This window comes from Periplaneta americana, chromosome 15 (assembly GCF_040183065.1).
Source record: "Periplaneta americana isolate PAMFEO1 chromosome 15, P.americana_PAMFEO1_priV1, whole genome shotgun sequence".
Taxonomy (NCBI): domain Eukaryota; kingdom Metazoa; phylum Arthropoda; class Insecta; order Blattodea; family Blattidae; genus Periplaneta; species Periplaneta americana.
This window is the reverse complement of record NC_091131.1, coordinates 185,021,326-185,048,076: the sequence shown is the minus strand read 5'-3', so window position 1 is coordinate 185,048,076 and position 26,751 is coordinate 185,021,326. Positions and strand designations below refer to the sequence as shown.

The 26,751-nt window shown below is 34.9% G+C and overlaps 1 protein-coding gene and 2 long non-coding RNA genes across 11 annotated transcripts in view; 2 read left to right on the top strand and 1 right to left on the bottom strand.

Moving 5' to 3' along the window:
- The window catches only part of LOC138715578 (uncharacterized), a 103,205-nt gene extending 83,842 nt beyond the window's left edge, over window positions 1–19,363 (bottom strand). Inside the window, exon 1 of one of the 6 annotated variants that reach the window (XM_069848649.1) lies at window positions 19,160–19,363. In XM_069848649.1, coding sequence (XP_069704750.1) covers window positions 19,160–19,309 — 150 coding nt within the window. In that variant the 5' untranslated portion in view covers window positions 19,310–19,363. Of the gene's footprint in view, window positions 1–13,368; window positions 13,469–19,159 lie in introns of those variants that run through there. The other 5 variants (XM_069848648.1, XM_069848653.1, XM_069848652.1 and 2 more) reach the window with 5 other exon arrangements.
- On the top strand, window positions 13,627–16,737 carry LOC138715582 (uncharacterized). Of its 4 annotated transcripts, none has more exons than XR_011336499.1 (5): window positions 13,627–13,731; window positions 14,588–14,776; window positions 15,232–15,422; window positions 15,504–15,586; window positions 16,666–16,737. It is a non-coding gene; the product is annotated as an uncharacterized lncRNA (long non-coding RNA). The 4 variants fall into 4 exon arrangements; XR_011336498.1 differs by having other exon boundaries at window positions 13,641–14,017; XR_011336496.1 differs by having other exon boundaries at window positions 13,642–14,164.
- On the top strand, window positions 17,171–26,239 carry LOC138715583 (uncharacterized). The gene is made up of 2 exons (XR_011336500.1): window positions 17,171–17,669; window positions 22,739–26,239. It is a non-coding gene; the product is annotated as an uncharacterized lncRNA (long non-coding RNA).
- The last annotated feature ends 512 nt before the right edge of the window (window positions 26,240–26,751 follow it).

Below are 26,751 nucleotides of genomic sequence, written 5' to 3'. Positions count from 1 at the left end.
GGGCCTGGAGCATTAATACCTATCAAGGGAATGATGAATTCTGACAAATATATTCACTTATTGGAAACCAGAATCGTACCCCAGCTGCAAATATCATTTCCGTTTGGCAGAGGTGTGTTCCAACAAGACCTGGCACCATGCTATACGTCTCGAAAAATTACAGAATTCTTCAACAAGAAGAATATTCAGGTACTCCCCTGGCCAGGCAACTCACCCGACATCAACCCCATTGAGAACTTGTGGTCAATTTGCAAAAGAAGAATGCAAAAAATGGATTGTTCTACAAAGGAGAAGATGATTTCTGCCCTCATTGGTGTATGGTTTTGCGATGAAGAAATGAAGAATATTTGTGGGAAATTAGTGGAATCCATGCCAAATCGTCTCAGAGCTGTTATTAGGAACAAGGGAGACCACATATATTACTGAGGTATGTCTTAGATCCTTTTTTTATCCCGTTTGAGTGTTTTTGCATAAGTAATTACGTTGTTCGGATTAATTTGCACGCTACTGTATGTAGTGGCAGGGCATTTGAGACCACTAAAATTAGACAGAAAGGGGCAACTGGTACAGTAAACATAACCTATAATTTCAACATATCTAAATATTCGTGTGGTGCAATTGAAAATTATTGAATCATGCATAAATGAATGTACAAGAATTTCGCAATATTTAATCGAAATAAGCGCAGGTATTACACATACGAACAACGTAATTTTCACACCAAAAGTAATATTACACCTTAACTCGCATGGAATTATGTTTGAAGTGTCTCCTAATCATTGTTTTAAATTTTATTAATGCAATTGCACTACATTTTAGAGAAATATATGCTACTCTTTATGCATTCCAATTAATTTATATGGTTGAAACGCCGCCCTTCGTGATCGGGTTAAGCGAGTCTGTATTAGATCACGATGACAGTGACACAGTCTATTGTTCCTAGTACTCACAGCGCTCCAAGCGTCTAGCAACTATCGTGAGAAATGCAAAAAATCATCCCAAGCTTCGTGACTGTATACAGTAGACTTTGCTTATACTGTAAATAAAAATGCAGTAAGCTGTAAAATATCCTAATTATTAACAACCAATATTCTTGGGGTCAAAAAAGACCCCAGATAAGTAGCATGAAATTCTAGAGCAGCTAAGTTGCGAGAGTTAATAAACATTAAAAAAAAAAAAACACTGTAAGTGTAAGATAAGGAATAATAATTATATTTTATCACTTAATTTATATGATATTCATGTAGCATACCTAGCTATTCATTGCATATTATCACAAGGTGGGTATTTGGATTTTCTGATGTTAAATTATGCCTTCTATCGAACAGATCAATTTTCAAGACAGAAAAATCGTTGTGCTTCAACTGACGTAACTAGTACATGTTTGAGGTAAACTACATAGATTTCTGTATGTATACCACAACTGTAGTATTAGTTTTCATTATATGGTAGATTTTATTTCCTGTAAGCCAGTTTTTAGAGACAATACAGTTTACAGTTTGCATTTTGCACTCATGGCAATTGGCTGGACAGGAAAAGATTTTAAGCTACTGGTAATTTCGTTTATATATTGAAATAAATTCTATAAAAGGTTACATCTGTGGGATAGTCAACATTAAACTTGTACATAAAAAAAGAAAAATTGAAGGCAATAAAATGTTGGTTGTGAAAATAACTTAAAATAGTAAAAAAGTATGCTTTAATTTTTTTAATAGACGAAAAAGACAAAAATGTGCATTTATTCTTAAAATAGGCTTAAATGGACAAATAGTCCTCTGATTGAGGTTCTGGCTGACAGGCTTATGTACATCTATTATTAGGCAGTACATTTCACTTGACGATATGTGTCAGAGGAAGAACAATTTTATTGTTTGTATGCATCTAAAGCGGGTGCGAATTGATGGGGGGATTCCCCTCTGTTGGAAAGTTGTCCCCTCTCATAAATTCATATTAACATCCCTGCCAGGAATAACTTCTGTCCCCTCTTCACAAAATGTAATTGTTTTAATACAAGTATATTTTATAATATTGATGTATTATCACCAGCAAGCTGACAACAACCAATTACTTAGGAATTACACATCTTATTTTAAGCCTGCTTATTTACTTACAAATGGCTTTTAAGGAACCACAAGTTCATTGCCACCCTCACATAAGCCTGCCATCGGTTCCTATCCTGTGCAAGATTAATCCAGTTTCTATCATCATATCCCACCTCCCTCAAATCCATTTTAATATTATCCTTCCATCTACGTCTCGGCCTCCCCAAAGGATTCGACCATACGTGCTACATGCCCTGTCCATCTCAAACATCTGCATTTAATGTTCCTAACTACGTCAGGTGAAGAATACAATTACCTTAAACCTGCTCATGGATATAATTCTGTGGTGTTCGGGTAAAGGAGAATAAGTCATTTTTTTGTGCAGGTGGAATTTTGTTTTCCAAATCAACACACAAGTTAAATTATACAAGTGAGTGTGCAGAAATGAAAAGAATACTAGCAGTTGATGTGTTTTATTTGTGTAGAAAATTATTTGCAATAAGGGTCCGAAGTTTAATTTTCATTTATCTCCAAACTCATTTTTATGACTTATCTCCCTTTACCCAAACAACACAGAATTATTATTGTAATCAAGATGCAAGACAAGAAACCCTATGTGACCAAGCGTTGAACTGTATCGAATGAGGATAACAATAATTTTATGTGTCGTATTTTCTATCTAGGATTCTATTGCCCCCCTAATCAGAAATCTTAATTTGCACCCTGATCTAAATTCTGATTAGTGTAATATGTAGCTATAGCCCGACCACGGACATTAAAATCTGCATCACAAACCAGTGTTCTTTCATGCGCAGGGGGGATCTGTTGTGTTGTAGATGAGCTCCCTGATCGACGTCTCGCAGAGAGTACGGTCTAAACTATTCAAAACAGCACTCGTGTCCATGTCCAATCTTTCACTTTTCAATCAATTATTAATATTCCATTTCGACGTATTGTGTATAGTTAAAACAGATTGTAATTTATAATAATGTAAAGGAAAGCAAATGTGCGTGGCAGGCTTTTGAAAAGTGACGCACGTAAAATTATTTATTACGTTGCGAAGTATTTAAGGAGTTAGATACAGCTTACAGCAGTAAAATTTTTGGAAATATTCAACATTTTTTTCCTCCATTACTGTATATTTTACAATAATGAAAATTGGTATGTGTAAAAGATTGTCCTTCTGCTATATTAAAAAAAATATTTTTGCGATTTAAAAAAACTATTTATATTTTTTTTTACAAATTCAAAATGGTGGCAGCTCACTGTGCAGTGATAAAGCGTTTCCCTCATAATTCATACACTTGTTAACTTTTCCATGTTCTCTCTCTTTTATTTTATTGCTGAAACTCATGTTTACAATATTATGCTCTTTCAACTACATTCCTTAATAAATATTTTTTTTTATATTTTGTTTTAGAAGAAAGTGCTGATACTTGACCATTTTTTAAAATGAATTTATTTTTTATCAGACAATCTATCAAAGGTAGAGAAGTAATCTTGCATCATATTGTAGATATCATCATCATCATCAATAGCTATCAGGGTTTAGGCCATTCGGCCTGTTCCATCTCAGGTGAAAAGCTAGTCTCTCCATCGCTTCTTCGGGCATCCACGATCTCTGTATCCAAGGGGTCTGTAATTTAATAATCTCCTGGGTAATCTATCATTTGGCATCCGTAGAAAATGCTCCTGCCAGTTGCTCTGATACTTATGGATTGTCTCTGTAATGACTGCGATATTTAGTTCTTGTCGGATGTCTTCATTACATACCAGTATTTTATGGTCATAGAGAGTGTAGCCTGCTAGTGGTCTTAGTAATCTCATCTCAGCTGCTTCTATTCTTTTCAGTTGACTAGTTGTTAGACTCTAAGTTTCTGATCCATATAGCAAAGTTGGAATGGCCATTGTTTTGTAGAATTTCAAAATTGTGTCTTGCAGGACATTCTTAAACAGTGTATTTCTAATTGTTCTTAGCAGCTGTTGAAATTTGACTAATTTATTATCTATATCTCGAGAATGAATATAGGATAGATATTATAGATATAACATATATAAATACAAAAAGAATTTCATCACAGAATGTTGGTTAGTTTTTGAGTTAAATGTGGGAAATGCTTCATCACTGCACAGTGAAATGAATTTTGAAAAAAAAAAAAAAAAAAAAAAAAAAATGTAAATAATTTTTTTTTTCAAATCGTAAAAATATTTTTTTCATATAGCAGAAGGACAGTGTTTTACACATACCAAATTTCATTTTTGTATAAGATACAGTAATGGAGGAAAAAATGTTGAATATTTACAAAATTTTATTGCTGTAAGATGTACCTAACCTCTTAAAAGAGAGAGAAAAAAAATGAATTTAAGTTGAAATATAATGTTGTCACATCAACAAGGAAGCTATGGGAGTTTCCGCCAACTTGATAAAACAAAAACGTTTTGAAGGAAGGAGCAGTGTCATTGTCTACCACAGTTGGAGTCCGACTAGCGTAACCCGGCCTAGTGAGCTGCTCGTATAGTGATGACGTCTCCCCCTCCATGGCCATGTGAGTATTGGAAAAGTCTAAGGACTTTTCGTAGTTGGTCGAGCTATAGTCAGCGATGTATACAATGGAGGGGAAAAGAAACTGGCCACCCTACTTCATTATTTCTTGGCCTAGCTGCCTCATAAATGGTGCCATCTTGTATCACTTGTGAGGTTCAGACCTGCCTTCGGACAGTTGACTAAACAACTACTCTGAAATAGTTCAAAATGCATTTACATCTGTATAAATTTGGTATATGTCTTATCACTGATAATATTACAGAGCCTTCAAATAGACGTTCATGAAGCACATTGTTTGCTGGCAGAGTCGGATATTCATAGCCCTTAAGTCAAGTGCATGGATTGATCATGCAAATTACAGTAACCACCTACCTTTGTCATGGAAGATGTTGGAAATAATTTCATTGTGCTGCCACACATCTTTCACATTTTTAAGCAAATTTGTATTAACACGCATTACCTATTCTTCTTGCTGCAATTTCCCTTCTTATATTGTCTTTCACTTCTTTCAACATATGCGAGTTAATCCAATACAGTTTACTTTTTTTCTTTTTTTTTTTAAGTTTAACATGGACCAACCTTTTCAAATATATTTCTGAAAAAGCTCGTAAAAGATTCTCCCTTCTGAAAAGACTAGCAGGAAAGAAATGGGGTTGCTCTAGAAATACTTTGAACACTACATACAAAATGTTTATACAGCCAGTGCTGACGTACTGCGGAGAAATTTTAATTACTTCACCTTTCATAAACGAAATAGAACGTGTTCAAAACCAAGCTCTCAAGCTCATCACTGGTGGAATCAAAACAACTCCAATAGATTCTATGAGATTCCTCACTAATATTAACAGCATCAAAATGATAATAGAAGAAAAAGCACTGATTCAATATGAAAAACTTATCAGATTACCAGGAAACAATTGGCATTCATACAGTCCTCTCCGTAGATTAAAAACTCAAAAAAGTTTCATATCCATGGTTCAAGAATTAAAAGAGAAAATCAATATCCCGAATTTAAAAGAAAACTTACAAATTAAATCAAACCCTTTGACACTATTAAATATAGAGTATAATCTAAATTTAACACAAGAAATACTGAAATCAGAAGTAAACACTGAAATAATGAAACAATTGTCTTTAGAGACAATTAATATTAGGTACCCTCCACAAAATTGGCTTCATTTATACACCGATGGATCCTTGATCTCCAGAGAACAAGGTGCCGGTGCAGGTGTTACGTGCTGTCTCTTCTCACTTTATAGATCTCTTGGATATGGAACAAGTTTTGATGGAGAAATCACTGCAATAAGTGAAAGTCTCAGGAATCTTCTCTGCCACATCAATAAATTTAAAAATGCAGTTATATTGCCAGAGCAGCTATTCTATCAATAGTCTCTAGACACACACCTTCATCTCAAATAGCAGAAATAAATAAAATGCTCTCTCAACTAATAACACTCAATAAAAGAATTGTATTCCAATGGATACCATCCCATTGTGGAATCCTGGGAAATGAGAATGCGGATGCTTTAGCAAAGAAGGGCAGCACTGCTACTTACAGACCTGTTACTAAATCTAAGTATTCTTCTGTGAAAAGATTTATTAAATCTACATACTTAGACTTCAACAAACAAAATTTGATAACACAATCTCAAGGGAAAAAATGGAACTCTCTGCATCATAATCCAGTGTTGATTCCCGATTTACCACGAAAATCGTCTGTAGCTGCATTTAGATTGGCAACAGGCCATGACTGTTTGGCCAAGCATCTGCATAGAATTGGAATATATCAGTCCCCTAACTGCTCATTGTGCAACTCAAATCAAGAAATGGATTCGGAACATCTCAAAATCTGTGCGTCAGTGGCTAACCATGACAATATCTTTGAAAAATATTGGAGTGCAAGAGGTCAAATGACTTTATTGTCAAATGCCTGGCATTAGGAAACAACAACAACAACTTTTTTTTTAAGTTCTTCAATAAATAGAAAATGTATACGGTAATGTAAGAATATCCACTGTAAGATCTCGAAATTAATGTGCCTAATAAAACGTAGCAATATACCTTATTTGTTCAGGAATTGGAGCCATGTGATAATGTGAGTTGAGTACATTTCTGTAATTGGATGTTGTATAATGTTAATAATGGCTCTATTGATCCACATTTAATTTTTTTCCCGGCTGAAGCATGGTTTTATTTACATGGTCATGTAGCAACACAGAACAACAGATACTACAGTGCAGAAAAACCCGACCTTGCAGAAGAAATGCCACATCATGATAAAAAATTTGGTGTATGATGTGCAGTGAATGTTTACAGACTTACAGGACCTTACAGGCCTCAAGGTTCCATTTTGGGACCACTCCTATTCTTGATTATGGTGAATGACCTTCCAGAAAATGTTAGTTGTGAATCTGTATTATTTGCAGATTACACATCTCTTTAATCATCACATACTGATATAAAAATTTTAAATTCAATAATAAAAAAATCATATAATACTGCAGTAAATTGGTTTCGAGTGAATGGTTTCAGTCTAAATTGAAATAAAACTCAAAATATAATATTTTCATTTAAAAATACATTGAACGCCGAAGCTCAGTCACAGGTAAAATTGTTAGGACTTGTATTGGATTGTAAACTAGCATGGGATGAACATATTAATTTGTTAAGTATTAGGCTATCAAGAGTAATTTACTTAAGATATTTAAAACCTTTAATACCAAAATTCTACCTCATAAATTCTTATTACGCCTTTTTGAATAGTATATTATCATATGGTATTTATATTTGGGGAAATAGCAGTAGCATATTCAAGATTCTCATTCTACAAAAAAAAAAGCTATATACATTTTAACAGCGTCTGCATATGACGCTCATTGTAGACCACTATTTATTCAAGAAAACATTTTAACTGTCATAAATTTATATATATTTCAATGTCTAATGAAAATTAAGAAAAACCTTAACACTTATCACCCTAAAACAGAAGTTCATTAATATAATACAAGGTACAAATTATTGTCTTTCATAACCTAGAGTTCGATTAAGTAAGTTCAAAAAATGGTTCAATTGTATTGCTACAACAATGTTTAATAAGTTACCACAAAAGGCACATGATGCAAGTTATATATTGTGACAGCGACGTGAGATTCGAACTCACGACCAGCGTCCCGCGAGAGAGCATATCGCGCGGGCTTCACGGGGAAAGGGGAAAGGAGCCTACACGCGAGGGAAGGCTGCGCGCGCAGCTGCTACTTAACGCAGTGAATGTGGAACGACCTTCCCGACTATTCCAGAAATCCGTCGAATTTTCGAGGCTACGTCGCTGTGGTTATAAATTACGGTCGCGAAGGAACGACAGCAGTTTTGCAGTTAGAGTTTTCAGTTATTCAGTCAGTGAGAAAGCCAGAGCAAGGAAGCCAGTCTTGTGTACCGGAGTTCGACTCGAGTGTGCGTCCGCAACTGCGTCAGCAGCCGAAGGCCTGAGTTCGAGTGCAGTGGACCGCAGTTGGAGGGACCCGAGTTCGAGTACAGTGAACTGTCTCTGAAGGTCTGTGGTTCGAGATACTGTGAACTCGAGTGACTGAGCTAGAAGAACTGTGAACTGAGAACTGATAGTTCTGATTTGTAAATAGTGCTTTGTAAATATTAGTTAAGATTAACAGTTCGTTGTTGTTCGTACTAGTCCAAGTAAATTGTCATTGTCGTCGGTGGAGTGCTATAACGAATACTGTGTTAAGTGAAAATCCAATTGTTGACGAGAGCGTTTAAGGCGAATTGTAGAAAGGAATTATTGTTGTGGCGAATAAATTACATTGTTGTTACTAATAAAACTCACAATATAATTAAATTCTGTTTTGTATAACTGGTTAATCAACCATCCATTCTATAGTATTAGTGAATTTCTTGACTCCACTGTAAATATATTTGCTCGTCATTATTACGATAATTATTAGTATTGGTTATTGTTATTATTATTACCAGTATTGTATTTCATTTGTATTGTTATATTCATCTGTTTTTATATTTTATGTCAAAAATTATTTTATTTTATGTCTATTGCAACAAACTGTTGCTAATGACATTAATAAACGATTGATTGATTGTATTTAAAAAAAAAATACCGTGAATGCACAGAAGCAGAGGGATAACATAATCACACCATTCCTAGATGAATTAACTGACATTGATTGTATACAGGCATTTTTTTCAACAAGCTTGCTCTACAGTGCATACAGCTGATCTCTCGTTAGCATTACTTGAGGAAATCTTCTAAGATATGGCCATCAGTGAGAGAATATAGCAAGCACGATCCCTAGATCTTACTTTATACAATTTCTATTTATGGGGAACTTAAAAAATAAAGTATATTGTAATAACTCTCATACGTTGGAAGACCTGGGAGACAATATAAGAAGGGAAATTTCAGCAATTTCAGAAGAAGAATTAATGCGTGTTAATGCAAATTTTCTTAAAAGATGTGAAAAATGTGTGGTGGCACAAGGACATCGTTTCAAAGATCTTCTATGACAAAGATAGGTAGTTATTGTAGTTTGTAATTTGCATGAGCAATTTCCTTGATTCTGACTCTGCCAGCAACACGTACGGCTGCACACTGACAGATAAACGTCTATCTAGAGACTCTATATACCCTATAGAAAACTGTATTTCTTCAGCTGAAATACCGTACATTAATGTTAAATTTATTTCTTAAATTCTAACAAATCCACCAAAATATGAATCAAAATTCAAGATATTTTAACAAACTGGAGACCAATCAAGATATGGATGTGGCTTATCACCTATCCTGTTTATTATAAATTTATGCACTCATCAATAAATGGAAAGAAACACTTTAGGCAGTATACGAATAAACAGAAATATTACAATTGATGTTTTACTTTTTAAGAATTATCTAGCTTTATTGGTACTTTTCAGAAGATGACTTACCAAGCTCAGTTTATAATCTTGATAAAATGAGTAGATAATAAAATATGAAAATTTAATCTGAAAAACAAAAATCATGGCATTTTGTGATAAAGAACCCATCCGAAGCAAAATTTTTATCCAAACAAAATTCTGGAGAGGGTGAATGAATTTAATCATTTGGGATATAATCTAGCCTTTAAAGATGGAGATATTAAAAAAATACACAAAAACAATGGGTATTATGTACACTGTAGGCCAGTGTTTCTCAAACTTTTCTGAAGTGGCGACCACTTTTTTAAGTCAGAACAGTTCCGTGGACCACCTTACTCTTGTTCCCTTCGAAAGCAAATTTATCATTTATTTATTTTAACTTATACTTATACTTACATTTCAATGTAGAAATAATTAATTAAAATGAATTTAAGTCAATTAATTTTATATTAGTATTAACTAATTAAGTTAACGTTAATAGAAGAAAATTTCTTATATCGTCATTTGCAAAACCAGAAATAAAAAAAAATAATGCAGAAACATGACCGATTTTCAACAAGAAAGATGCAATTTTGCATGTTCCATTATTAGTGTACGACGTACAGTATGTGGCCATTTGAATGTGCAGACTGGGTGTCAGCAAAACTATTAAGAAAGTCATAAATACATGAAAAGGTTTGGTACTTTGGTCCTGTTATGAAGTCGGGTGGTCCCTAGCTGGGTAACAGGCACAGCACCAGATTTGCACGGAAAAGATGGCGAGAAACACCACGTTCATAGTGCTTTAAATCTCTCTTTTGTTGCTGAGAGTAGAGTGGGAAGGCAATAGACGGGTAGGGTAAATAAATTTCATAAAATGTCAGTACTGGGTGAAAAAGTGAAAGGTGATTGCCATGTGTCATTTACAAACTCTGAGATTTTCAGCTATAGTGTGATACGCAATTCGATTGAATTTTATTTTTTCTTCTGTCTTTTTTGAAGGACCACAAAGGCAGACCTCGAGGACCACAGGTGGTCCGCGGACCATAGTTTGAGAAATGCTGCTGTAGGCCTACTGAAGCCTTCAGAGGCCAAAAATAATTAATACACTAGCTTAAGCCTCTTGCGAGACCTGTCCTCCGATAGGCTTATGTAAGAGAAGTTTAGACTTAAAAAGATAGGATATAAACAGAATAACAGCTTGTGAAATGATTTTCATAAGGAAGATTGCAGGTCACGCCAAATTTGATCACAGAAGAAATGAGCATATCATGATGGAACTTAACATCAAACCTATAAAGAACAACATACATGGAGTGCAGCATGAATCATGAGAGAATATGAATCATGTTCCCACTATTTTCTTATAAAGTTACCATGATCATATACAGGGTGTCTAAAAGTAAACCGAAGACATTTCTGAAATGTTCCTCAATTAAAAAAAAAGCACACAAAAGTGGAAGGTTTCAATCTTCGAACTCAAGTAGTTCTTGAGATATCAAACATAATTTGTGATTAGGGCAGGGGCGTATTTTGCGGGCTACCGGGGCTACCAGCGGTAGCCCAAGGAAATTACAAAAGAAAAAGTTTATAATATAACATAATGTAATAATTTTGTATTATTAGTTTTACCATAGTAATTAAAATTAAAGTAATTGTTAGATATATTTTGTGTAATAATAGGGTCAGCGGTAGCCCAAACACTTTAACCAGTATACGCCCCTGGATTAGGGAGTGTTGGTGTATGTCACACATACATTATACCTAGCTCCGAACTGTTAAACTTCTAACTTGCTGCACAATCAGAGAACAGCTCTCCATATCTGTCTAATTATACTTGAGTTAGATTGAGTTCGCATAATTTTACTTATTAAAAAAGTGAAAATCATTTGAGCGAAAATAAACAAAACATAGGGAGTGTCTTTTCTACAAATAACACATACTCTCTGCCCTTCTTTCGGTCTTTCAAACACTGTTTAACTTTCATTATTGAGACCAGGGTTTAACAAATTCAGAGAACGAAAACTTGAAAAATATTTGAAATAAGGATGTGGCATTTTCACTGGCATATTTCTTAATCCTGTGGCTACTATTACAATTGAACAGTTTTTTAAAAGAGAACCATAGTTAAAAAAAATGCAAATTTAAGATAATAATAAGCATGTGGTGAGGATATTGTAGCGACCATCTACTGAATTATTTGTTCGTTATGGCTTTTAAGGAACCCAGAGGTTCATTGCCGCCCTCACATAAGCCCACCATTGGTCCCTATCCTGAGTAAGATTAATCAATTCTCTATCATCATATCCCACCTCCCTCAAATCCATTTTAATATTATACTCCCACTTATGTCTCTGTCTCCCCAAAGGTCTTTTACCCAGCGGCCTCCCAACTAACACTCTACATGGAGTTCTTGATTCGTCCATATGTGCTACATGCCCTGCCCATCTCAAACATCGGGATTTAACATTCCTAATCATGTCAGATGAAGAATAAAATGCGTGCAGTTCTGTGTTATGTAACTTTCTCCATTCTCCTGTAACTTCATCTCTCTTAGCCCCAAATATTTTCCTAAGCACCTTATTCTCAAACACCCTTAACCTCTGTTCCTCTCTCAAAGTGAGAGTCCAAGTTTCACAACCACCTGTTATACTGAATTATTTGTTAGTGGAAAAAAATACCTTAGCCTTATGTTAAAGGAGTGGAAATTTTCAGTAGTTTTCATAAAACAACCATAGTCCAAAGACTTTTTGTGAACACAGCCATTGACCAGGTTGATGGTAGCATTTACAAATATCCCATTCATATCATCTTGAAACATTTATGCATACAATTTTAAACTATAGTAGACTGGCAGTATTGCTTCTTATGTACACACCAAAAGTCATCTAAAAAAAAAATAAATAAACTTTAACACGCGAATTGTTGTATTAGTTATGGAGTCATCTTTAGGGCAGAAGTAACCCCATGGAAGAAACGTAAACAACGAAAGGAGAATAAATAGGATGTAATAAAGAAAAAGAAGATTAAAGGAGAGGCACATTTCAGCCACAACTGAGAATTTTTTCTTAAAACAACCACTTTCCACAGTTACCTATATTTACATATATATTTATATGAGGCAATTTAAGTTATAAATGTACTTCAGTTTCCCGAAGTTTCTGTAACACCTTAAGAAATGACATGATTAATTTTTTTTCCAAAAAAAAACTCCTTCAATTATTTCGATGATTCTGTTTTTGAGACACTTATTTACTTACTTACAAATGGCTTTTAAGGAACCCGAAGGTTCATTGCCGCCCTCACATAAGCCCGCCATCGGTCCCTATCCTGTGCAAGATTAATCCAGTCTCTATCATCATATCTCACCTCCCTCAAATCCATTTCAATATTATCCTCCCATCTACGTCTCGGCCTCCCCAAAGGTATTTTTCCCTCCGGTCTCCCAACTAACACTCCATATGCATTTATGGATTCGCCCATACGTGCTACATGCCCTGCCCATCTCAAAGTCTGGATTTAATGTTCCTAATTATGTCACGTGAAGAATACAATGCGTGCAGTTCTGCGTTGTGTAACTTTCTCCATTCTCCTGTAACTTCATCCCTCTTCACCCCAAATATTTTCCTTACTTACTTTACTTTTGAGGGCCTCTCCACTTTTCAGTGGTTACCCTTTATTCCCATTTTCCATCTGCGTCTGTCATTCCAATCCTGCTCATTTAGTCCCTTATCATTCATCATCCTCAATATTCCAGCCCTCCATGAATTTCTAGGCCTTATTCTCAAACACCCTTAACCTATGTTCCTCTCTCAGAGTGAGAGTCCAAGTTTCACAACCATACAGAACAACCGATAATATAACTGTTTTATAAATTCTAACTTTCAGATTTTTTGACACCAGACTAGATTTTGTCGGCACAGCATATCTTGTGGTACTACGATGCAACTTCAACATTTTTCCCCCATTACGTGATCACCAGCTGAAATCTAGTGTTTTTGCAGCTCCTAGGTTCACTTCACTACTGGCAACACTTACTTCAACACCCACATGTTCTAGATATCATGATAGTTAGTCATTTTGTAGTTCTTATGCTGGTGCACTTGGAATTATTATTCAGGCCTGTCTGCAGCGTTGCCAACCGTGGCCGAATTCGGCTAAACGTAGCTTAATTTTTAGTCGTGTAGCTTGTAGCAGAATGGTCGTAGCTGAATGTGAAAATGTAGCCAAATTGAGATTCGATCTGTGAATATTCTTGTTTTAACAAATTTATTTTCTCATATTAATACCCACCAGAATTTTCTCACTTCCTCATTAAAATTACGAAAACATACCGGTAGAATGTAATAAGTTTTAATTAGACCATCTATGCTTATCTTATCTTATGCTTATACCGGTAGAAACTTCGTGTTACAGACTGAATTCTGAACAATGTGACCCGCATTTATGGCAAGGATAGCATTGCTATTTTCAGTTTTATTTTCCTGTTATGTGAATAGCGCCTATTACCTAACTGACAATTTCTGTACTGGTGAATTTGCAGACACCCATCAGGCGGTTTATTAGGGGTCACCTACCCTACCCAGTAACCTGACTGCTCCTCTGTGAACTTCCCGGCACACGGCGGAGTTTTTATTAGGGATTGCCTACTCCGCAAAAATAACCATATTAAATAACAGTAAATCTTAATACAACACAACATTCTAATATGTTAATTGGTATTCTCCAGAGAAGCTACATCAAAGAAGGCATGTTTCACTGGCTTATGAGAGATGTATATAGTGGTAAACACGTGGTTTATTAGTTTGCTGTAATAAAAACTTCCAACTATCCATTAGAATATACAGGTATCAGATGACTTTTATGTTGAAAGTATTTATAGGTCCAAACTAAAACCATGTGTTACCAGTATCATCTCACAGAAGTCAATGGAACAAAAGAAAATAGTGTCTCCTGTGGTGTAGTTATTTTGGAGAATTACGTAATGTAATTTTACATAACCTTACAAATATTTAGTCTAATGAAAGTGAATAAAATCAAGGTTGAAGTTAGGTTAATGTGTAGTTCATATTTTAAAATGCAATAACCATTTTATTTTAAGGTTATAACATATCCAGAAGGAAAGAGTCTGAAGAACTTATAGGCCTACATCAAGAAGGAAAAGGCTTTCGTTACAGAGCAGCTTACAATAAGCAGTGGTTAATATGTACAGACAATTGAAGGCTGAAGCAGAATAGGAAGATATCTGTCAAACCGAAGCAGTTCTAATGGCAAGAATTGCAAATCTCTTGTAAGTAGGCCTACCTGTTTTTATAGATAATATTTGACAGGATCAGTACAGATCTTATTCCATAAGGATGCGTCCATGATAGTGTGTTAAAAAATATTTACACATAATTTAACATACGAAGACTTTTCTGTAACCTAATCTAATGCAACTTCATTATAAACTAATGCATGTGGTTGAGTTTACATGCAACTGAATTTTGAAAAATTTTAAGCTTACTTAGAAATACAAGTCCCAAATAAAGTAAAGTCCCATCACTGATAACCTTTCGTATGTACCAAAATATTCTTGTTAGATAAGGTTCAAAGAGTTATGCATCGACCTGCTGTGGTAGGAAGACTGGTCATTGTACAAGATGGAACCTGGTAGTGTAACTACAATACTATTAAACTATATATGGTGTAGTAACTTTTATTATATGTTCTATCTAGAATCTAAATATCTTGTGTCTTTTATAGATGCAGATTTAACTTTTTGCATCCAATTTGAAGACTGGTGCCATGAATACATTCCAGAAGTGGGTGGAAAGGTAGCTTATTGTTGGGTTGAGAAATTTAGATCCTTCGATTATTATTATGGATAATGCTTTCTACCACAATAAAATTGCAGAATAGAAACCCACAACAAAAGGAGACGAGATCAGTTAATGGTAAATATAATTTCTGTAGAATCTGAGTAATGAACTGTGATGTTAAGTTGCATTATTTATGTTTAAATGTGAACTTTGTAGATATGGCTGAGACAGAATGGAGTTACCATTGCCAGACAATGCAAACAGGAATAAACGACATTTGGAAAGGTGATTCTCTAAATGTAAGTAATTCATAAGTAATTCCCCCCCCCCCCCTTAATGGTGGTTAATTGACTGTCATTCAGTCATATGAAGCGAGTTGTGTAGTAGACCAATTTATCAACACACTCATTGCCCAAGGTGTGTCATAGGAGGCTGGTTTTCGAATACACCAACCTCTCCACCATCCAGGCCATGACGGTTACCATTTTGCACGACATACAGCAGGACAAGTGCAACAGAGGCCACTAATTTAAGAAAAATGAAAATATCTCTGGTGATCAGACACTTCATATCAAAACCCACAATTTTTTTTTAACAAAATATGATATGCCTACAGATAGATTGCTGTACATTCAAATACAAGGATGCTAGATGATCTCATCATTGATAAATTCAAGTTGTGTTTTTTCTGTTGCGTAGAACTTAACAATAGAGTTTCACTTCCAGGGATTAGCTATCATGGTGTTCCAAGAAGCCAGTGAGGCTTATTTTGTTGGTCTCTCAGATACACCAACCTCTCCGACATCCATGCCATGAGGGTTAACATTTTGCACAATGACTTCCAGCTAGACAGGCATATCAGAGGCCACCATTAATTCAGAGGAAAGTGAAAGTGTCTGATAATATGATGTCTTGTATCAATACCACTATTTTTTTCACGAAATATGATATAGTTAGATTTGTGTACCTTCAAAAGCAAGGAATTCTGTGAGGGTGGTATTTTGCTACAAAACTTGCCAGATCCTTGTGCTAGATTGCACTGGAAGTTTGGCTTATTTTCAACATTTCTGTTTCAAAGCCTGATGTCATATTTTAGATCCCGGTACAATGTTATTTATGCAGTATTAATTTTCACTCTTTGTACAACATAATATATTTTTTATTCTAATTTTAATTCCCCCCCTTTTCTACTGATATTTACATGATTAATTGTCCAGTCCAGTGTTGTCACCATAATGTCCACTATAATTCCACTACAAAGTAATTCAGTTATTGTTAAATGGGACTATGTGTAATTACTTTCTTATATAAAACTTGCACAGATGCCCTTTTAACATTGACAATTTCTGTGTTAAATCAAATTCTGTCTTTCTTTTAGTCTCAAAGGATCCTATGATGCCACCAAACATTATCAAGAGGTTGGTTAAGGAAGAGGACGTCTGAAAATTTGGTAATATAATGACTAATTTAAGAATTATTGGCTGATGCAAATGCTGGAGCAAACATAATATGTCTGTCCAAAACCATAGTTATTTTCTTTTTTTTCTTTGTGTTTTTCAGAAAAATAAAGTAAGTGTGCTGTTACACAGAAAATAATACAGTTGCTTGTTCATTGTGTATTTTTGTTGTTGCCTAACTGTGCTTTATGTTAAATCTGTATAATGAAGAAATAAAATAAAGTTATTTGCAATCTGTCCTTTGTCGAAGTATTCCCTTAGTCCTGAGGCAAAAGTCGGGATATTAGAATTGTGTAATGCTGATTCAATACATCAACTTGTCAGCATTCCATAATGTTATACAACAATATATATATATATATATATATATATATATATATATAATTACATCGCCCTTCTCCATTAATCCTGAAATAATAAAAATACTTAAGTGTCCTTTCATTTGGTTGAAACAAATCCTTATTATACAAAATTAAAGTTTAACTCTTTTTGTATAGAGATTGGTTGTGAAAAGTAAGTATGATTTTTAAATTTTCATTACTTAGTTAGTTAAAAATAAAATTTCACAATTCTCATTGTACTTTTTAATTATGTTACAGGAGAATGGAGAAAGTTACACAACGCAGAGCTGCACGCATTGTATTCTTCACCTGACATAATTAGGAACATAAAATCCAGACGTTTGAGATGGGCAGGACATGTAGCACGCATGGGCGAATCCAGAAATGCATATAGAGTGTTAGTTGGGAGGCCGGAGGGAAAAAGACCTTTAGGGAGGCTGAGACGTAGGTGGGAAGATAATATTAAGATGGATTTCAGGGAGGTGGGATATGATGGAAGAGACTGGATTAATCTTGCTCAGGATAGGGACCAATGGCGGGCTTATGTGAGGGCGGCAATGAACCTCCGGGTTCCTTAAAAGCAAGTAAGTACTTTTTAATTATATTTATACATACATATCTATATCTATTAAAGCGGAATATGTGCAGGAAAAGAAATGGAAAATAATAGTGATGAATGTAATGTAGTTTTTAAGAATATTTTTTTTTTTTTAAAGACATGACCATTTAAATTGTTCTTCAAATGTGATATACGGCACTTAACACCATCTTTCGTGGTAGGTATAAATTGTTTTACTTTTTTTTTTTTTTTTCAGAGTTTGTTTTATTCTGATCATCCACAATTTTTAAATGCTCTCCACTGGACAATTTGTTCAATTTATTGAAAAGAATTAATATTAGTGCTCTATGTTCAAAATTGGTAAGACTGAAGTACGGCCATCTTGGATTTTTTTAGTACGTCACTATATACCAATATAGAATTCTGTCTTCAATATCAAAGAAAAATACCATTTACATACACCTAATCATGTAAATGAGGCCCACAGATTTATTCTCTCATCCAACGAAAGTGGGTTCCTTCTGAGGTTTTCTCCAACCGTGGGACTGATGCCAGATAGTCTATAGCGAGTCCTCGGCCACACTTCATTTAACCCCCTTTGGTCTGATTACTTGGTTGGGGGTTTTCCGAGGTTTTCCCCAACCATAAGGCAAATGCCAAGTAATCTTTTGGCGAATTCTCGGGCCTCACCCCATCTCACTACATCTCGCCAAAATATTGTAGAAAATTGTAAAATTGCAAAACTGTAAAAATTGTCATTGTAATTGTAATATTGTAAAATTTTAACTTGGTCCACATCTTAAAACTTCATTGCTAATGTAAGATTTATGGAATATAATAAATGAAATGAAAATGAAAAAAGAAAAAAAAGAAAAAATCTTTCCGTCCAAAAATCCATTATCCTATTCCAGGATTGAGTTGAAATGCAAGCATAGTAACCACTAAATCATCAGATATGCTTTTATTTATAATTATCACAGCTCTATTATTTTAAAATAATTACTTAGCAAGTAGAGTTGAGCCATTCAGAGCAAAACTGGTGTAAGTCAGGAATGGGTAATGAGGTTTAAAGTAAAAATTCTGTAAAATACAGAGCAAAGTAGCAATTAATATGTCCTTCGTGCTATCCATTGACTACTAATAGTGTAAGTAAATTGAATATTAATTGTTACTTTGCTCTGTATTTTACAGAATGTTTACTTTAACCCTCATTACCCATTTTTGACATACACCACTTCTGCTCTGAATGGCTCATTTATATCAATATGTGAAGGCAGTACAATGGTCAATGTTAAATACACGTACCTGCCCTAAAATAATCGATTTTATTAAAATATACGTAATTACTTGATACAGTGAATAAATCATTTACATTTCAGATTGATTAATTCTTTATATAGGCAAGCCACCTCGAAAACTCATCATTGTAAACCTGTGTGCAAGAGCAACGAGATTTTCTTGTGCACATCTCTCAAAATCCACCTTCGGTTTGCATGTTTGAATAAGATCTTGTACCTGTACAGCCAGAGCTGTGCTGTGGAGGTTTCCAAAGCTGCCGTCAGGATGTTGCTGCTCTGCCAGACCTACACTCGGCTTCTTTATGTAGTGGTCCAGATTTCGGTTTCGGTGGTCACGAACAATGCAGTTGAGAGCGAGCAATACCATAGGCAGCGTATCTGTAAATCACATCACAATCAATCAGAATGAAACAAATAAATCTGAAATCTGATCTAAAATTGAATTACAAATACCATATTTTTGTACAGACTGTATATAGTCTATGGAATATAATGGCCGAATTTGGAATACCTTTGAAATTAATCAGATTATGTAAAATATGTATGAAAGATATGGTAAGCAAAGTAGTAACAAATGGAATTATATCAGAAGAATCACAGAAACCTGCAGAAAAGTATATTCTATTATCCATGTGCTAAAAAAGATAAATGTTCATCTTCCCTCTTGCTTAAAAAAGTCCCTTGTGCAAAGTTGTATTTCCCTATTTTGACTATGCTGACATTTTACTGACTTACATTTCCAGCGACAACAAAACGAAACTTCAAAGTGCTCATAATTTGTGTGTACGTTTTGTAAGCAATGTTCGTAAATATGATCATATTACTCCATCCCTGGAAAACAATAGGTTGGCTTAAACTAGATAAGAAAAGAAATTTACATTCACTTCTCCTTCTCTTCGAAATCTTGAACTCTTCTATTCCTTAGTACACGTCATTCCTGATCAGTAATTGAGACTCATTCAGACATGGTTTCTTGTAAATAGTTCTCTTAATCTATCACAAAATATTTCAATATCCGGTAATTTCATCGCTATAGAATTTTGTTATTCTAGGTTTAATTTGTAATTCAGTAAATACAAAAATATTCTTTGTTCTTAACTTCTATGATAAAATGTCTAGCTTTCATTAATCAGGTATCTTGTCGTACTTTAATGTTTATTGTAATTGTAATTGTAAATTTAATATTAATTGTAATTTTATTCTTCATATTATACTTGTAATCCCCTGGTAGAGGGGCAGAGAAGGCCTAATGGCCTTATCTTTACCAGTTTAAATAAATAAATACTAAATACTAAGAATTCTTAAATCAAACAGGATTAAAACAAGGTGACGCTCTCTTGCCAATCTTATTTAATATAGCATTAGAGAAGATAATACGACAGTTAGCCTTAATACCAGATGGAATAAACCTGGGTGGACAACATAAAATTTTTGCATATGCTGATGATTTATTATTAATAGGAAGGAATGAGCTTGAAATAAGACAGCTATTTATTGAATTAATCGAAAAAGCACAAAACATTGGATTAAATGTTAACGAGAGTAAAACAAAATATATGGTAATCACTAAAACAAAAAGGATTCCCAATAGCATTAAAATAAAAAATTATACTTTTGAAACAGTCAATCAGTTCGAATATCTTGGTGTTTTGATAGAAAATTCTAATGACAGAAAACATGAAATAGCCTACTTAACAGACTACATAATGCAAACAAACCTTTTTATGTTATTCACAAATTATTACGTTCCCATTTTTTGACCAGAAATTTAAAAATCGTTTTTTACAAAACACTAATCCAACCTGTACTATTATATGAATCAGAAACATGGAGCTTAACTAAATAGGAAAAAAACAAATTAATGGTTTTTGAAAACAAAGTGTTGAGGAAAACTTTCGGTCCAATTTTTGATCCACTTGAAAACAAGTGGAAAATTCGACTTAATGATATTCACAAACTTTATAATCAACCGTCAATTGTAGATGTAATATGGACCAGAAGATTAAATTGGGCAAGACATGTTATACGTATGGATGACTGCAGCAGCGTAAAACAAATAGGCCTATATATGAACACCTTCAACAACAGAAGGCCACTGGGAAGTAGATGGAAAGATGAAATTCAGAAGGAATGCATGGAAATAAGAATTACCAACTGAGAGAAACTAGCAAAAGACAGAACAGAGTGGAAGTGTTTAGTGAAATCGACATGCTCCTTTCCTTTGATTGATTGTATTTCTGTATAAGCCTTGCACGGAAGTACAGAGTGATCCATATAAACCTTTACCATTTTGATTAGTTATATCTTCCTTGCGGAATTCAGTGTAATTTTTAAATAATTTATTGAATTTTATTATCACAATAACTACGAGAATCAGCACAAGTGATCATGCCTGAAATAATACGACTGCCGACTTCCATTACAGTTGAGAAGTGTATTTAGTGAAAAGTTATTAAACATACAGTATTCTTTTGTGCAGCATGTTGATTTGGATAAAATCTACCGGTACTCTATTACAAGTTCCTTGATTACAAAGCAAAAGACATTTCGAAGAGAGTTTGCTGTACATGATATTCCAAACAAGCCAACAATTCTATCATCTCCTCAGCGATAGTGGTGAAGATAGAACAGTAATGCCTCAAAATCATGTAGCTACATGATGATTGATAACATTTAATGTACTTACCATAGAAATCTTTATCCCAATTAAGCGAGAAATAGGATAGCCTACCCATGTGGCAAGTATCAGAGAGTATAGAGGATTCCACGTTAAGAAAAAAGCATTGAGCATATGGGGGTTGTTCCATCAATTATTTATAAGTCATTTCTTCAGAACTGGGAATTCATATGATACGTCATAACACACAAACAACCAGCCCCCACCATAAGAGCAACAGTTCTTCCCTGGTGATTCTAGCTTTTCATCTCCTCCACAGACTCTCCCTCTCCTGATTTTCTTTATTAAGCGCTATGACCTGCCTATATAAATTACATGACATATTGTATTAGTATTAGGTAAGTAAGTAATTTAAATACGTAATCAACTGAAATAAATAAGTCTCACCAGTGATCGCAGCTGTTTTTGTCGTTACCTTATTTATAGGGAAGAGATGGCCTGTTTGTTTCTCTTCATCGCAAAATACTATTACTTGCTTAATAATATTTTTTTCACCACTCCGTCACAGCCTAAGACTGTAACTCCGTGCTGCAGTATTCATGTTGAGTTGACAACACTGGACTGCAAGTGCAAATAAACTGTCCCGCAAGGAGGCTCAAAATTGTGAATAGTGGGGGAGAGAAAGGGAGAGAGATAGAAATGCAGGGAGAGAAATGAATTACCGAGGCTGAGAAGGAATTAGGGTTCAGTTCGCATATCTCACGGGGGCACAGATCCGATGGTCCGACAACATAAACCTAACCTAACGAAACCTTTCATATAATCTTATACACCTAATCTACTCTAACCTAACCTAACCTAACGTCTGGGAATAGTACACACTTAACCTAATCTAACCTAACGTCTGAGAATAGTACACACCTAACCTAACCTAACGTCTGAGAATAGTACTCACCTAACATAACATAACATCTGAGAATAGTACAAAATGTAACGTTGTAAACTGTCAGAAAATACTACACACCTGTTCTAACATTACACACCTAACCAAACCTAACATAGCGCAATACACACGTTATGTAATCTAATGTAACATTATACTACACACCTATTGTAACATTCCTCACGTTTAACACACCTGTTTTAACATTCCTCACATTAGTTTCATTTCGTTTGCAGATATTGGCATCCCTGCTACACCTATAGCCTGTCGTCTGCTGAAAATCGAGAGTCATCTAGTGGAAGTGAACATTCAAGATAAGGAAATATTGCGGGCAGCCAAAATGGAAGATGGCGCAAAAATCACGCATATCCATCGTTTCAAAAAAAGGAGCATCAACCAGGATGGGCAAGTAGAATATATCCCCACCCAAACAGTAGCAATAACATGTAGATCACAGTCTCTGCCAAAAGCCCTCACTCTGTATTACAACAGATACGAAATACAAAATTTTCAAGTTTCCATATTACAATGCCTAAACTGCTTCAAATTTGGACACCCAGCCAAATTCTGTAAAAATACACAGAAGTACAGAAAATGTGGTGACACACATCCGGTGGAATGATGTCCCAGCACCTGCATAAAATGTAGCAACTGTCAGGGTCCTCACACCCCAGTAGACGATAACTGCCCAAACAAAAAGCTGGAAACACAAATTTTGCAGATAGTAAATGAAACACGAATGTCACGATATGATGCCATGCAACTACTAACTGGTCGCAAGTCCTACACAGCAGTTGCAATACAGAACAACTCAAATACAAATAAAGATAACTTTCCGGAGCTACCAAAAATAAATACCACACAAACTATACACAGCCCACAGGTAGAAAACAGTACACAGCCAGAAACAAGTAGGAAAAAAAGAGACTCCACAGAAACACCTACATCAAAACTGGGGTTCCCCCAGAGTAGGAAGGTAGACGAAGAGGAAAACAACAAGCAGGTCCAGTGTCGAACCACACCAGGCAAACAGTATAAAGAACTATATGGTAAAGAGGTCCAATATACAGAATTAGCAGATTTCACAATAACCCAGGACTTACTCCCCAACAAGAAAAGTAGTGCATCAACCCCACAATGCCCAAAGGACGCGGGAACAAACCCTCCCTACCAAGAAACAAAGCCCGAAAAGCCGAAGAAAATGGAAAATGAGAGACTAGAAATTTACAAAATGATCCAACAAATTCTACCAAATGTTAATGAGAGTCAAAAAAAAAATTTCTAAAAAAACTCCAGCTCAAAAGCCAGAAGGTCTTTGAGGTCTTAAAGTAATCCAATGGAATGCCCGAAGCATTCAAAACAAAAAGGTAGAATTCCAACAATTTATTATACAAGAAGAGCCTGACATAGTTTTCATATCTGAAACATGGTTACACTCATCAACAAAATTTACTATCCAGGGTTTCACAATCATACGCTTAGATCGACTACAAAGAGAAGGTGGAGGAATTTTATTCATGATAAGAAAGGACATTGTCATCCACAACGTATGCACTGTCACCAATTACAATGACTCGTTTCAAGCAATAGAAATAGATATAGATGCTTACCAAATCATTGGAATCTACAACGCCCCAGGCAACCACATAACCCAGACTTTCTGGACAAACCACTTTCCTATAAATAGCAACAAAAAATATGTTATTATGGGAGACTTTAATCTACACATCACAATAACTCGAAACAGCATCTCTTCGAGATACAAATTTGCCCAACACCTACAATAACAGGACATTTCCTTAATCAATGAAGACAACCCGACGCGTATAGGCCAATTAGGACAGCAAAATAGCTCACCAGACCTCACTTTCCTCTCAAACAATCTCATTCCAACTGTGACCTGGCAAATCAAAATGGATAATATGAGCAGTGATCATTTTCCCATATCCACATCAATCAACCAAGTAATCAAACGACATTGCGTATAATTGAAATATCAATTAACAATGATATTGTCCAGCGAGATTGGAAAGATGCCATAGTGATGCCAATTTATAAGTCAGGGTCTCGCTCAGATACAAAAAGTTACAGACAGGTCAGCCTCACCTCTGTGGTTTACAAACAGATGGAACACGTGATTTCAGCTTATCTAAGGCAGCATTGGGATGACTCAAATTGGTTACATAACTGTCAGCATGGATTTCGGGGGGGCTATTCATGTGAGAGTCAATTAGTAACTGTATGTCAGGATTTAGAAGACGGAATAGATTCCAGTAGCCAAGTAGATGCAGTGATTATTGACTTTTCACGCGCATTCGATGTAGTCCCACACGATATATTGTTGGTTAAACTACAATCAACGGGGATTGAGTTCAGAGTGCTCCAGTGGGTCAAGGAATTTTTTAACTTGTCACACTCAGAGAGTACGGGTAGGGGAGGAATTATCGAATTACTTCCAGGGTCCCGCAGGGGAGTGTCTTGGGGCCTCTTCTATTCTTGGCTTTTGTAAATGATCTGCCAGTTAATATCTTGTCTAGGGTTCACTTATTCGCGGATGATTGTATGGAATACAGGGAAATAAAAAGTTATGAAGATACTACTCTTCTCCAGAATGACCTCAATAGAATAAACGATTGGGCAATAGCCAACAAAATGAAAATAAATTCCCTAAAGAGCAAAGCCATCAGCTTTACAAGGAAAAGAAATAAAATAGTCGCATCGTATACGTTAGGGGGTGAAACCATTCCGGAAGTTAACAAATGTAAATACCTCGGAATAACATTTAGCAGCGATCTCGGCTGGGGGGAACACGTTACAGACACAGCGGGAAAAGCATGGAGAGCATTACACTTTGTGATGAGGGTACTAAGAAAAGGTTCTGATAAATCCAAAGAGATTACATATAAATCACTAGTACGTCCAGTAATGGAATATGGTGCTGCATGTTGAGATCCTTACTGATTAGAACATATTAAGACACTGGAAAAGATTAAAAAAAAGGCTCTCAAGTGTTGTCGGAAAAATTCACCATTAAAATGGGACACACTCACGGACAGGAGAACGCGAATTCTATTATGCGCACTGTTCAAAACATACAGAGGTGAGCCTGCCTGGAGAGAAATAAAAAATAGGTTGCAGCCGCCAAATTACTCTTCAAGGAACGACCACTCATATAAATTGAGGGAAAAAAGGCAGAGGACGGACACTGGAAAGTTTTCTTTTCTCAATCATACTATCAGGGACTGGAATGCTTTACCTGCAGACTTACTAAAGGCTTTACCAACAACCAAAAATGTATTTAAAAATAGGCTTACTAATAGACGGTAATTATACACAGTATTTAAAGGGTGTAAATGATATGTTGTTATTGAAGTGCTGTATCAGTGAAGCTTTATAGTTCATAGTGGCAGTGCAAAGTATTTGAACAGTGAAATGTTTTTGAAGTGTTAGTGAAATCAGGATAGAATCAGTGACATGTGTCGTAGTTCCAGTGCAGTGAGTGAGTTGACAGCGAAATGAGTGTAATGTTGAAAGGTACTTGTGCAGATATGAACATATCATACTCGTGGGTTTTAGTTCGATCTTAGGTTTAAGATACAAATTAGATTTATTTCAAATGTTATTTTAAGCGATCATTTCATTTAATTTAGGATATTCCCTGTTGTTGTTATTATTAATATTATTATTATTATTATTATTATTATTATTATTATTATTATTATTATTATTATTATTATTATAAACAAATAACTCGAACAGCTCATAAAGATTCCTGGGAAAGATTCATTTCTAGAATAGAGCACGATGTACATGGCAGACAATCTTTAGCATTTAAAGTAATGAAACAGTTAAATAGAACAGAAAAAGACACTGCAAAATTAAATACCATTGATCTGAAAACATGGGAAAACCACTACAGAGAATTATGGTGGAATGAAGAAGAATTAGATATAAAATACCCTTCTGAAAATGAAAATGAATCAGAAATAGACAGAATTACTCTAAGCGAAATGAGGGAAGCAATGAAAGAAATGAAAAACAGAAAAGCACCAGGTATAGATGGTATAAATAATGAATTGATCAAATATGCAGGTTTATATGCAGAAATAAGATTACTAAATTTAATAAATGAATGCTGGAATACATGCAAAATACCTGAAAATTGGAAGATATGTGAAGTTATATCCCTCTTCAAAAAAGGAAATAGATTATATAGTAAAAATTACAGAGGTATCAGTTTATTGAACTC